General features: G+C 39.0%; 1 protein-coding gene and 1 non-coding gene across 11 annotated transcripts in view; both read right to left on the bottom strand.

The window, feature by feature from the left end:
* The window catches only part of EPSTI1 (epithelial stromal interaction 1), a 94,853-nt gene that overhangs the window by 49,066 nt on the left and 32,039 nt on the right, over positions 1-13,748 (bottom strand). For 9 of the 10 annotated variants that reach the window (XR_013355930.1, XM_077855548.1, XM_077855543.1 and 6 more), the window contains exon 6: positions 8,894-8,967. The exons of the other annotated variant lie outside the window; for it this stretch is intronic. Coding sequence is in view for 8 of the 9 variants with exons in the window: in XM_077855548.1 (XP_077711674.1) it covers positions 8,894-8,967 (74 nt within the window). In the remaining variant the exon portion in view is untranslated. The remainder of the gene's footprint in view (positions 1-8,893; positions 8,968-13,748) is intronic. 10 annotated transcript variants of the gene reach the window in all.
* Positions 6,697-6,803, bottom strand: LOC144288182 (U6 spliceosomal RNA). Its single transcript, XR_013356155.1, has one exon. It is a non-coding gene; the product is annotated as a U6 spliceosomal RNA (small nuclear RNA).

Raw genomic sequence — 13,748 nt, forward strand, 5'->3', positions numbered from 1 at the left:
GTAGTTACATTAATATTTGTACAGAATATGTTTTCTTTTGTTTTTAAGTAGGCTCCATGCCCAGTGTAGAGCCCAGTGTGGGGCTTGAACTCATGACCTGAGATCATGACCTGAGCTGAAATCAAGGATGGGATACTTAACTAACTGAGCCACTCAGGCACCACAAGAGGCTTTTTTTTTTTTTTTTTTCATAAACTAGGTATAGGGCAGCCTGGGTGGTTCAGCGGTTTAGCACCTGCCTTCAGCCCAGGGCGTGATCCTGGAGACCTGCGATTGAGTCCCACGTCGGACTCCCTGCGTGGAGCCTGCTTCTCCCTCTGCCTGTGTCTCTGCCTCTCTCTCTCTCTTTCCCTCTCATGAATAAATAAAATCTTTTAAAAAATCAAATTAAATATAAAAAATAATAAACGGTATAACACCTTACACCTGTCTTTACAATCATACTGAGTCATTGTTATTCAAATTTTCTATTCCTTATATTTGTTTCTTGGTTCACTTAATATGTTCATTTCAATGGAAAATTAGCTAAATAAAAAGGAAAATTTGACAAACCCACTATATTACAGACTTTAGCAGTTTGCTTTATAGGTCTCAAATTGATAAAGATTTATAATTCACATTACCTTTTGGGTTATATATTTTATCTCTATAAAAGACCCTTCATTCTGTTGAATGGTTTTCACCTTGACTTCAATTTTGTCTCCTATTAATAGTGATATTAATTAATCTGCCTACTTTTGTTAGCATTTATGGTTATATTTTCCATGACTTTATTTTCAGCTCCTTTGTTTTATGGTATCTCTTATAGTAGCATATAGCTAGAGTTTCATCTTTTTATGCAATCAAAGAACATTTCTTTTCATAAGGAGATTTGGCCTATATACCTTTTCTGTGATTGCTGACTCATTTATAGAACTTCCACCCTCTTTTCAGCCTTCTGTTGTAATGATTACATTTTCATTCATTGTATTTCACTTATGTATTGTCTGTCTCCTAATGTTTTTATGTTATAGAGCCTATATATCCTGTTATATATCCAATAATCCTGTTATATGTCCTGTGTTATGTTATATATCCTATATCCTATTCTATTTGTACATATAACTAAACACACATTAGTCCTCTATCAATATGTAGAATTTACAAGCCTTTCCTCATGCAAAGAAAAAAATACTTATGTTACTTCCTATCTCCCTCTCTTCTGTGTGCCTTTTCTAGCACTGAAATCCTCTTTGTTATTAATTTGATCATGCTGATTCTTAATTTTAAAAAAAGATAAAAATCCATCATATACTTGACAACAAATGACACTATCTTCTTTGTTCACAATTATTCTGATATCTTCTCTCTTCTGTCTTCTTGGATTCATTACTTGTTTGACCAGAGTTCATTTTGTGGTCATTTTTTTCAGTAAGTCTCTTTGTGCTCACACAGAAGTGATAAAGTTGGCTCAGCAGGTAGCTTGTCTCCAAGATGGGGGAGGGGGCACATATTCCCCTAGGGATAGTATATTTATGAGAAGTACTTTCTGGGCCCTGCAGCCTTAGTAAAACTCACATGTCGGAAAGAAATTCTTAGGCTCTATTCTTGGGAACAAAGTCCAGAATCATCTGGTCCCTCTCTTACTTCTTCCTGTGCTTTCCTTATTTGCAGTGACTTCAGACTTTGTTTAGTTTCTCCCTCCAAGCACAATATTAGATGTCTTACATGGATTATATTGATTAATCTTTCCCATTAGCAACTTTTACTAGTCCCACCCCATGAGGAAACAGAGGGTCAAAGAGTTAAATAATGTTCAACTCATGAGCAGACAGGTTATAGTTTGAGCCCAAGTTATCTGACCCCAGATCTGCCCTCACAAGAAGGGAACACTGATAGTACCAGGTTCCAATGAAAAGATAATTAAGTGAAACTAGTTTATAAATAAGACACTAGTCGACTTTCATCTTTTACCAATTATTAGTTACATATTGAGAAGGCTAGAAGGCTGTCCCTGACATCCAGGAGCTGCCCTGACACTCAGCAAGGCCTTGGTGTTCTCCGTTTGGAAGCATTTCACATAGTATCAACATCAAAAGAGGTCACTCCGTGACTATGATGGATCCTAACAAAAATAAGACCACTCATTAACATGTCTGAGCAAAGAAAGATATAAGAAACTTGTCTAAACCAAAGTGACCAATGGGACGCCTGGGTGGCTGAGTGGTTGAGCATCTGCCTTAGGCTTAGGGTGCAATCCCAGAATACTGGGATCAAGTCCCACATCGGGCTCCCTGCATGGAGCCTGCTTCTCCTCCCTCTGCCTGTGTCTCTGTCTCTCTCTGGGTCTCTTATAAATGAGTAAATAAATAAATAAATAAATAAACCTAAAAAATAAATAAATAATCCTAAAAAATAAAATAAACCAAAATGACCAAATACCCCAAATTCCTAGCTAATTTGTGTGACTGTCACTTCTTTATTAATTACATTACCATTACAATTAATCACTCAGGTATTTCTTCCTTTTAGGTAAGATTAAGATACCTAGTCACAATCACCCCTGCCTCTTGATAACATTCAACCCAGAACAAAAGCCTGCTTCCTCAAAGCCTCCTCCAACCACCTGACACAGACTCAAATCCTAGCATGTTCTGATACCTTCTTACCAGTTCCCCCACAGTATGACTAAGGGGTTTGGAATTCATTTAATAAGAAATGGGAAATAACTGTGGCTTTTAGAAGAGAGTAGAGACATGACTACAGTTGTGCTGCAGAAAATGAAATCTGACAAAACATGTAAGACAACGAAAGAAAAAGACAGTTGGCAAAGATGGTGATGAAGCCATTCCAGCAGTCCAGGGGATGACAAGGAGACGGAAGCCATAATGCAGGTGGCATGTGATAAATACCTATACGAAGGTGGTAGCAGTGGGAATGAGAATGAGTTAACGTGCACCAGGACATATGCAGGAAGAATCAATAGTGGGTAGAAATTCTGATACAGTCTTAACCATCAGCACGATTTAACATTCAGTAGGCAGGGATTCTCTCTCACATCAGATTTCCCATAAAATATTCAGTCTTCTTCCGAACAAAATAGACAGGGGATTTTTGTATCTGTAAGTTCACTTCATTAGCATAAGATAGAAAGTTATGAATAGGATGACTTTGGATTCACCTTACTTGGATTATAAAATGAGAAGTTGGATTTAAGCCTACCATATGGATGAGGGATCGATTTAGCCCTTAAGTGTCTTTTGGAAGCTCCCATGAAGGGCATTAGAAGTTTTGTGAGCATATTAGAAGGCAAACTTGGGGCGTAAGTGTGCATATTCAGCAGACCTGCCTGGATCCTCCACTCTAGGAAACTAAAATAGATGAAGATGTGCCTCCTAGGAACTAATCATACTATTATTCAAATGGAAATAAAAGAGATACATGGTTCTGATGGTAGAAATGAAGTAAACTTCCCAACATTACAACGGACAGGCTGAGCTCAAGGTGGTGCTTGGCAGTTTAGGGACAGAAAGGTCCCGTTTTGGAATGAACTTGGTTCCAAGAGCTTTTTCAACTGGGGTTTTAAGAATTGAACCCCTCTCCCCTAGAAACATTATAAACAGTATCTAGGAGTAGCATAGAGCCCAGAGAGGTCACGAAAGCCCACAGAGCCTACAGAGAGTTTAACTGTGGTACTAACCCAGGGTTAGACCTGGAAGAGGATGGCATCATAGATGATGAAAATCAGAAGGAGACATACTTCTTCAGTTTTTCTTTCACCTACTCTAGGCAAAACGTAGATCATGGTAAGAAGAAACAGAAGTCAACCCTGCCCAACTTTTCCTCTTGGAACCAATCTACCCCATAGTCTTCTCCACAGGTCCTCCATGTCACTCCAATGCTTATCACTCCCATCTCAACCAGCAATTCCTGACCTTTAAACTACATGCCTCTCAATTACCTATTTTCTCTGGCTCCCCCAAATCTCAAGACCAAGATTTAGCTGCATCACTTACTGTCTCCATGACTTTGGGTATTTAAATTACTTATCCCTCCATCTGTAAAAATGAGGAGGCTATATCCATAATAGGGCTCAACTAAAAATTAAATGACAAAATGCATATAATATACCTAATGCTCCTGATACTCCATAGGTTCTCAGTAATATAGCAGCTTATTGTTTTGCTTATTTTTTAATTATTTATTTTGCTTATCTCAAAGAGTCAAGTGCTTTATATTTTTAAAACTATATAACTGTATAATCTATTATACTAAATAGTTATTAGATATGAATTAACACTTTAAATGTTTAGAAGAGGGGATCCCTGGGTGGCGCAGCGGTTTAGCGCCTGCCTTTGGCCCAGGGCGCGATCCTGGCAGACCCGGGATCGAATCCCACATCGGGCTCTCGGTGCATGGAGCCTGCTTCTCCCTCTGCCTATGTCTCTGCCTCTCTCTCTGTGACTATCCTGAATAAAAAAAAAATTTAAAAAAAAATAAATGTTTAGAAGATACCCAATTGTTACATCTCCAGCAAATCCTTAAGTGAACCTTGTTTTTCCTAGCACTCACACACGAAATGCATCCGGCTACTCCCATCCTACATGAGCCTCCGCCACCGATTAAATAGGCTCAAAATTCAGACCTATCTCTACATCTGTCCAAAAGGCGTTATTAGAAAGATGACTACAACCCTCAAAATAAGCCACCATTCAAAATTTTAAATGCTGAGATTTTACTCAAGTGTTTTAAATCCCCCAAATCCCAACATCCTCCCTTTGATTTTTTTTTTAAAAAAGCACAGCCAAAGGCTTATTAACTATTACTTCAAATTTTCAAACCCACCAGAAATATTAAGTAATAGAAAAGGACACCCTGAAAAGTGCCACATTTGACTTTTTATAAATAAGCAACTACAGAGAGTAAAAATAATGGTGAAAACTACACCAAGGTTAGATGCCTATTTCTACCCTCTGCTTTCATGCTCAAGAATCCTAGAACTAATTCTAAATTGTGAAATGAATCTGTCCCCAGCCAGAGTAGCAGACTTAATGCACCATTAATCTGGTCTGCTCTCAGCTGCCAATTGAAATAGTCACAGTCATTCGATTTTTAAGGAAAAGACAGTACTGCAGAAGTACATTCCAGAGGTCTTTTCATAAAAGCCATCCTGTGTGCTCCATCTGCACACGCAATCTGCTTGTGTATTTCCAGCCAGCTTGCATGGGCAGATTAATGCGTACAATTAGAAAGCAACCTCACAGGCATTCAATAAACCGCCTTCATTATTACACTCAGGAGAGTCCCTTTGGATGTCAATAAAAGCCTAGTTTTCTGCCTGTTAGCTAAATAATTGACAACACTAAAAATAATCAGAAGCAAATGAACGAAGTCAGGAATAAGGTGTTAAGAAAGAGCACATTAAGATTCTCATGGTGGTGCCCCGGGATACTATCATGAGCTTTTTCTCCAGCAGCTTGGATCTACAGTCTGCTCAAGTCCATGGACGCACTTCTGCACATGCGCGCGCGTACACACACACACACACACACACACACACACACCACCACCACCACTACCACCACCATCACCACCACCACCACCACCACCACCATTTCTGGTCTGCTATTTGAACCACATATCCTAGCATGCTGAAACTAGCAAGGACATGAGGTATTGACTAATTTGAAAGAATTTCTTACTTGTGTTTCTATTTTGTGTTCCTTGGTTTAACAGATTCAGGGGAATCTAACTGTTTTGGTGGGAGGGAAAAGGACGTTGGTGAATGGGGAATAGCGTGGTTGGTCTGGTGAAATCTTTGTGCTACTAGAATTCTAACAGCTCTCCTAGACAATTTTTGTACCATAAACCAATTATAAAGAGGTATGACAGGCTTGTTATACATAGGATCCATGTTTGCCAAGAAGTCCCTTTCATATCTCTAGCTATATAATGATCATTCATTTCATGAGCTATTAGTCTTTTAATTTCAAAAGTAGTGCAAAACAAAATACTCTTTAAAAAAAACTCACATATATTTTTCTGTTTCTCAATAGGCTTTAAAAATCAATTTGAGACACTTCTCATTTTTAGTCAACTCCTTTTTCCTGGTTAACTGGGACTTTCATGATAAGCAGAAGAAAGAGCAAGAGTGAAATATGCGTGTAATTGAATTCAGTTCCAATGATGGTATAGTTCCAATGATGGTGGTTGAGGGTAAAACTCTTTTTATTTTCTTTAGAGAGAAAAAGGTGATTGATCTCTAGTATTTAGTAAAGCATGACTCAAGAAGCTGGAGACTACGAAAGAAAGGCGATTGGGTGACATAGCCTCCATGTCCTTTAGATGCTGAGAATCTCTCATCCTTCACCTTACTATGTTTAAAACTCTCCAGAGAATGGGCTTGCAAATTCCTAGTCCTGTACCTAAGACCCCTCATTGGTAAACAGGCCTTCCCTTTTCCAGTGAAATTAGGATGACACAAGATAAATACATTTGTCTTTATTTTTTTTTTCAAGTTCATATCCATATTTTTAATAGAGGTACAATATCATACAATACTGTGTATCATGAGTACAGTGTGATTTATAAAGCATCCAAGGTAACTACTGCTGAGCATGAAGAAATTTTTCTGCCAAGGAGCTAAAAGTTCTTTAAAAATAGGGAACCCTGGGTGGCACAGCAGTTTGGCGCCTGCCTTTGGCCCAGGGCGCGATCAAAAATATGGAACGCTTCACGAATTTGCGTGTCATCCTTGCGCAGGGGCCATGCTAATCTTCTCTGTATCGTTCCAATTTTAGTATATGTGCTGCCGAAGCGAGCACCATTTGTCTTTATTTTGTCTCTAGCATACGACTGCCCCCAAGGCATTCCATTATCTCCTTCAACTCCTCTAGTTGGCCTAGAAATATGCTCATCCATCCTTTACCAATGAATGGAAAGGCAATAATATATTGACACCCTTGATCTACTGTCTCCCTCTTGCCATCTCCCTCTAAGACAATTTCTCTTGGTGTTTAGATTCCCACCAGCTCCCTCACCCGCATGCCAGTCTTTAGAAGAACAGCAGGGAAAGACAGGCTAGGGATTCAATGACTTAAATGAGGGCAATGCCTATTTAAACTTAAAAAAAGACGACATCACTCATTGGCACTTCTATCCAACCCATTCCATCTCCCAATTTTCTGGCCTTGGTAGTAGAGGCCAAGTACCTCACTTACTAAGAGGCAAAGTAAAACATTGAGAAACTTCTTCCCACTCCTCCCTTGGAGACTTAAAGCAAAAAGGAACTGCTTGGGATAGAGACAAGGTAAGTGCAGTGGAATGAGAAAACCAGAGGATGCTGTAAGTTAGAGGAGCAACATACTCTAGATAGGGTGTCACATATGCTCATTCCAACACTAGAATGATCTTAAATTCTGAAAATGAGATACAAAAATGGGAGAAGAGAACAGGAGGCAGTCAAATAACAATCCATCTGAAAGTAGAGGCCAATTGCCCATTCTGGGTGGGACCAGAATAGTCTCTATATAACAATCACTACAAAATAGAAGTTGTCTGATCCACCCAACAAGGACCTCTGTAAGAAGTTTCATTTCTGTTTCCATATAATTCAGGTACTTTTATGCCATTTATGTAAGATATTTTATTTAATCCTTACAAATGGCCTACAGGAAAGATACAGTCATCCCTATTTAAAAAAAAAAAAAATGAGGATTAGTATTTTGTCCAAGGTCACAGCTAGGGAATGGAGCTGGGATTTTGAATTTATATCTGCTTGGTTTTAATTCTTTTGTAATTACCCTAGGTTAATTTCTAGGTTATATATAATATATATTCCTAAATTATAATAAAAAATATGGTTTTTGGGTTTTTCTATTCTTTGAAGCTGCTTGCATGCACTCTAGCTACTTAAAGTTAGGACACAAGCTTATCTTTAAAGCCTCTATAACAGAGTAGATTACCTACATTACATAGCACATAGTAGTCACCCTATACATATTAGCTACTGATATTCGTAAGTCATACTAGAAAAAGTCCCTAGATGTATGACCGCCAATTGGGAATTTTGCCAATAATTGCTAAATTATTTCTCAATTTTTATCTACAAAAATACAAGTGTGACTAGTCCTCAGTCTATTAGATAAACCCCTAATTAGTTTATTTTTTTTCTTTTTTTTTCCTAATTAGTTTAGATTCTGCTTGGGTACTTTTCAAATATCATCTTCCCTTTATCAGTGTTTTGAAAGTGAACATTATTATTTTTTTAATATTTTATTTATTTATTCATGAGAGACACAGGGAGAGAGAGAGAGAGAGGCACAGACACAGGCAGAGAGAGAAGCGGGCCCCATGCAGGGAGCCCGATGCGGGACCCACGTCTCCAAGATCATGCCCTGGGTGTGAAGGCAGGCACTAAACCGCTGAGCCACCCAGGGATCCCCCAAAAGTCAACATTATTAGAAGTACTTTGGGTCACCAAAGAATCAGCTCCAGTAATTATTTAGAATGGGGAATTTCTCAAATTAGTAGTAGTATTTCAAGTCAATTGACTACTAAAGAATACTCTGGGGATGCCTGGGTGGCTCAGCAGTTGAGCATCTGCCTTCAGCTCAGGGTGTGGTCCCTGAGTCCCAGGATGGAGTCCCACATCCAGCTGCCTCGAGGACCCTGCTTCTTCTTCTGCCTATGTCTCTGCCTGTGTCTCTCATGAATAAATACATAAAATCTTTAAAAAAAAGTACTCTGTGAACCTCAGAACCTCACTTACATAATGACTGAGTTAATCACATAATTAATATAACAGCCAATAATCCAATACCAAAGGTCTTAAACAGTTACCATCATTTAGAATTTAAAAGCAGAATGAACAATATGTCTATAAAGGTACAAAGTTCTGAAGATACAAACTTACTATTGGTGGTGCTCTCTAAATGCTTCTCGTCTGAGGTTTTCTTGAAATCTTTTTTTCTCCTCTAGTTTATTGCTCTGAAATTGCAAATATCAAAATGCCACCTATTAGGGAAGCTTTAAGCAGAATTATGGTGTTAAAGTTACCCAAAATCCTTAGATTCAAGTGGCCCCAATAGTCCAAGACTGATACCTACCAGGGCTTCCAAGATGTGCTGTCTCAACCCATGGAAATGGTTTACTGAAAGCCAGGAGCCCCAGATTCCTTCCATGGCTCCCCTCTCCCAACTTGATTGGTATAATCACAGAATCAGCATTCATATTTTTATTCTCTAGTTCACATGATGGCAACATTTATATTTCAAGAAGTGTTTTCAAGATGGTTTACAGAAAACATGAAAGTTCCACACCAAGTATGTTAAATGAAAATTATAAGAAATGGTTAAGTAGTTCATAAAATGTATATATATATATTCACATTCCAGTAAAATATTCAGAAAAAGATTTTCAATAAACCAACTCAACTCCCTCCTGACTTAGAATCAGATACTGAAAGCTATTGAGAGACTGAATAGCAAATGTCATAAAAAAATGGAATGGAAAGAGTTCTTTTTTTAATTAGTTTTTTGGAGAATCTAGAAACAAAGGACTTCATATTTGATATTACTGTCACCAAGGCTCTGGCATATTTTAATCCAACTTAAATAACCCTCGAGCTTTTTGTTCACTATGACATAACTGTCATTTTTTTTTGACTTGCCTATGAAAAACAAGTAAAGTTCCTAGAAAACAAGTTTAATGGGGAGTTGAAACAAGTTCTATAACACAGGGGAGACCTGAAGCTTTAAATGAATCCAAGGGAGACAGCAAGCAGCTGGGTTTGCTTTAATAAAAAGAACTGGATTTAAAAAAAAAAAAAAAAAAAAGAACTGGATTTGCCTAGCAGGAAGACCTGTGAAAAGGAAATAATGGAAATCATCATTTCTAAATCCTGACATAAGTTTGGCTCCATCTTTCAAGGAGGAGGAAAAACTTCATGTTTTCCATGAAACTCTTCATACCCACAGAACCACTTACTACTCCCATTTTGAAAAATAAAATGGAGGACTTCAGTTTCAGAAAAAAAACAAAGGAAATTTCCTACAAATGGAATCAATTATAATGCAAAGCAATTGGGTTACTAATGAAACAAGTTCTGGAAAGCCAACAAACAGAGAATTATGAAACCAAATCAACAAGCTCTCAACCTAGAAAAAAAAATCCTGATTCAGGAGACCAAAAGATCAATTGTGATGAGCCCCTACTTCTCTGGAAAAAAAAGCGAGGGGCAGTAAAAGACAGCAAGCAAGAAGTAGGGATTCACTAAACCACTTTTAGGAATGCTACTTTGAAAAATAGTGAGAAAACCACACAAGCATGGGCTGGTTTTAATCTCTTCACTAATTATCATTGAATTTAACTCATGGAAACAGTTATTCGGTAGCTAAATTCTGTCCAACAATGGTCTGATTATCCCTCAGAAGTTGATGGAGAAGTATTTGGCAAAATACCAGAGTATCTGAGAAATTATTTTCAATATTTATCAATGTAGGAGCTGTTTATTTATTTTTTTAAGATTTTATTTATTTATTCATGAGAGACACACAGAAGAGAGAGAGGCAGAGACACAGGCAGAGGGAGAAGCAGGCTCCATGCAGGGAGCCCGACACGGGACTCAATCCCAGGTCTCCAGGATCACGCCCTGGGCTGAAGGTGGCGCTAAACCACTGAGCACCTGGGCTGCCCTGGGAGCTGTTTATTATACTAATCCAAATACTTAAATTTAGTTATACTATTTATTTCTTTCCTTTTAACAGAGAGTTAAGGAGTCATCCAACCATACTTACACATATATATGCAAATACAAAATGTAAAATGTCTAGGGGCACTTGGATGGCTCAGTGAGTTAAGTATTCAACTCTTAGTTTTAGCTCAGGTCATGATTTCAAGGTCATGGGATTAAGCCCCGTGTGGGGCTCCTTGCTGAATGTGGGGTCTGCTTATGATTTCCTCTCTCCCTCTCCCTCTGCCCTTCCCCACCCCACTCACATGCATGCTCTCTCAAATTCTCTCAAGTTAATTAATAATTGATTAATTAAATAAAATGTCTAAGAACATGGGGTCTAAAAGAAAAAAATGATGTATCCTGCTCCAGATCCACTATCACTAAGTAACCTTATGCAAATCATTTAATATTACTGAATCTCATTTGCTCAGACGTTTATCAAATGCCTTATACACTTGGTACTATGTTAGATGCTGAGAATACAGATATGAACAGAGCAGTGCCTCCTCTGGAAAATTTCAGAGGCTCGCTGGGAACACAAACAAGAACCCAGTTATGGCAGTATATAAAACATGTTGGGGGATAGAGGTTTGCAAATAATATGAACAGAAAAAAAAGCACAGAAGTAGGTAGTTGGGAAATGCTTTCAACATTTCCACAAACATTAATTTAGTGTCTTCCAAGTGGCAGATAGGGTCCTGGGCTCAGGAGCCATGCTAAGTAACATTCAGAATGTGGTTTCTAACCTCAGATTCATGAGTGAACTCTATGTCATAAATATGCCCATTTTTAGGGAGAGCGGGTTCATCCATAGCTCTCTTCAGATTCACTAAGGGGCTGATGGACCAATTCAAAGGATAAGAACCACAGTCTAACGAGAAGTAGAAATTCTAGACAGAGATCAATCTTATCAAGTTTTCCAGGAGGAGATGATGGGAGCAGAGCCACTTCACTCCATTATACAGGTTGCTCACTACCCAGGGGAGGCCTGCAAAGGGGTTGGGGAGGCTAAAGAGGGCTGGCATTCAGCTCTCCACGCCCTATATCCCAGCACAGGATGCTTCGGCACACCTGTCTTTTTCTACGTCTCAGAAAAGTACTACCAGTCCCCCACCTGAGCACCCACAGAACTGACCTCCTGGATGAAGAATCTCCCTCTAATTTGCCCTAAGGCAGTGATGGGCTGGTTGGGACCCCGGATAGGAAAAGGGACATTCTTATACCTTACAATACCCTCAGTAAATGAAGGCATGAGAGTATAAGCCAGTTTAAGGAGCCCCAAGAAGTTCATGGATAAATTGAAAGGCGTTTGTAGAAACATAGGAGAAAATAAGGTTGAAAAAAATGAGAAAGGGTGGTTATAAAGGAATTTATATGCCAAGTACAGGAGTTTGGACTTCATTAAAGGCAATGCTGAGCCACCATGTTATTTTAAGCAGGACAGTAAGCAGCCCACTCTGAAAGCAAAGTGGAGAATAAGCTGCACGAAGGACCACAGATATAAAAACCAATGGAGTGGTTCTCACAGTAATCCAGGCCATAAATTATGAGCCCCAAATTAAGGTAACAGGAACAGAGAAGGATGGGCAAACTCTAGAAAAATGCAGGGAACAGAAATAATAGGAGAGGGGGAAAATGAAATAATAGGAGGGAGACTATTTCAACAGAGGATGAGTAAGGCAAGGGGGGATATAACAGGAGGCTGGCCATTAAGAGCAATAGAATGAACAAAAGTTTAGTTTCGAACCTACTGCACTTGAGATCTACTTGCGGCACACCTGGAGAGAAGTATCAAGATACAGAGGAACACACCTGTCTAGGATTCAGGAATGTGGGCTAGAGATACAGATTTCAGAAATCATCAGCACAGGCAATAACTAACGCTTAAATGCTTAATGAAATATGAGGACTTTCACCTAAGACTATGGTGGCATAGGAACAGGGATGAGAGGACCAACAGGTGGGACCTGGATAGAACATCAATAGTAAAAAAAAAAAAAAAAAAAAAATGTGTGTTGGGGGAAGGATCCAGAAATCCTGTGGGGTGGAATTTGAAGGACAGAGTACTTAAAAGTTACAATATAACAAAGAGTTTAAATGAGTTAGGAATTAAAGAGTCTGTTAGGTTTTGGGGGATTTTTTTTTTTCAATTAAGAATGCCTTTGATGCTCTTAGCCAGATCAGTACCACTGGAGCACTAGAGACAGAAGTCAAACTCTGCCCACCAAAGGAACAAGTAGAGGTGAGAACTCAAAGGCAGGTTCCTAAGCCAGCTGCACTCAGCATCACCCAAGGGACACTTTTTAAAACAAGAGATTCTTCGGTTCAGGTGATTGCTAGAAGTTGGGCCACAGACTGGCATTTGGGAATCAAATATGGTAGAGAGGCTTTCAAGCCGTTGAGCCATGATGCTTGCTCGGTAGAGGGGAGTTGAAAGCAAACCAGAACAGAGAGAGACACATTGTTTTTAAGATAAGAGATTTGAGTCGGATGATAGCCCAAGAGACAGGGGGTGGGGGACAGGAAAGTGACAAGAAAAAAGGGGGCTTAACTGATGGAGCAGCAAGGTTCCCAAAGAGATGGGAAGAAAGATAAGACTATAAACACAGGTAGAAGAATCCATCATAGCAACGAAGAAAAGCACTTTCTTATTCATCCAGAGATGGGGTAGGGATAGAAACAGCAGAGGAAGAGTACAGAAACAGAAAAATAAGGGTCCTTATGGCCTGATGGACTTTATTTTCCAGAAGGTAAGAGAGGAGATGATGAGCTGAAAACAAAAGAGGAGGATAAGAAGGATGCGAGGGGAGGAAGATCTTGGTAATCAGAGGTGGGCCAGGACTGCAAAGTGAAGTGCATTGTTAGAGACCCAGCTGAGAGGGAAGCCCACAGATTTGGTGGAGCAAAAAAAGAAAACCCACAAAAACATGTGTTTGCTTTCTCCAGCAACCTCATTCATGTGAGTTTAGTAAAAATGAAATAATTGAAGCAATTCATGTGTAAAATAATTATTTGCCTTCCACGCAACAGCTTG

Source organism: Canis aureus, chromosome 17, assembly GCF_053574225.1.
Source record: "Canis aureus isolate CA01 chromosome 17, VMU_Caureus_v.1.0, whole genome shotgun sequence".
Lineage (NCBI taxonomy): Eukaryota > Metazoa > Chordata > Mammalia > Carnivora > Canidae > Canis > Canis aureus.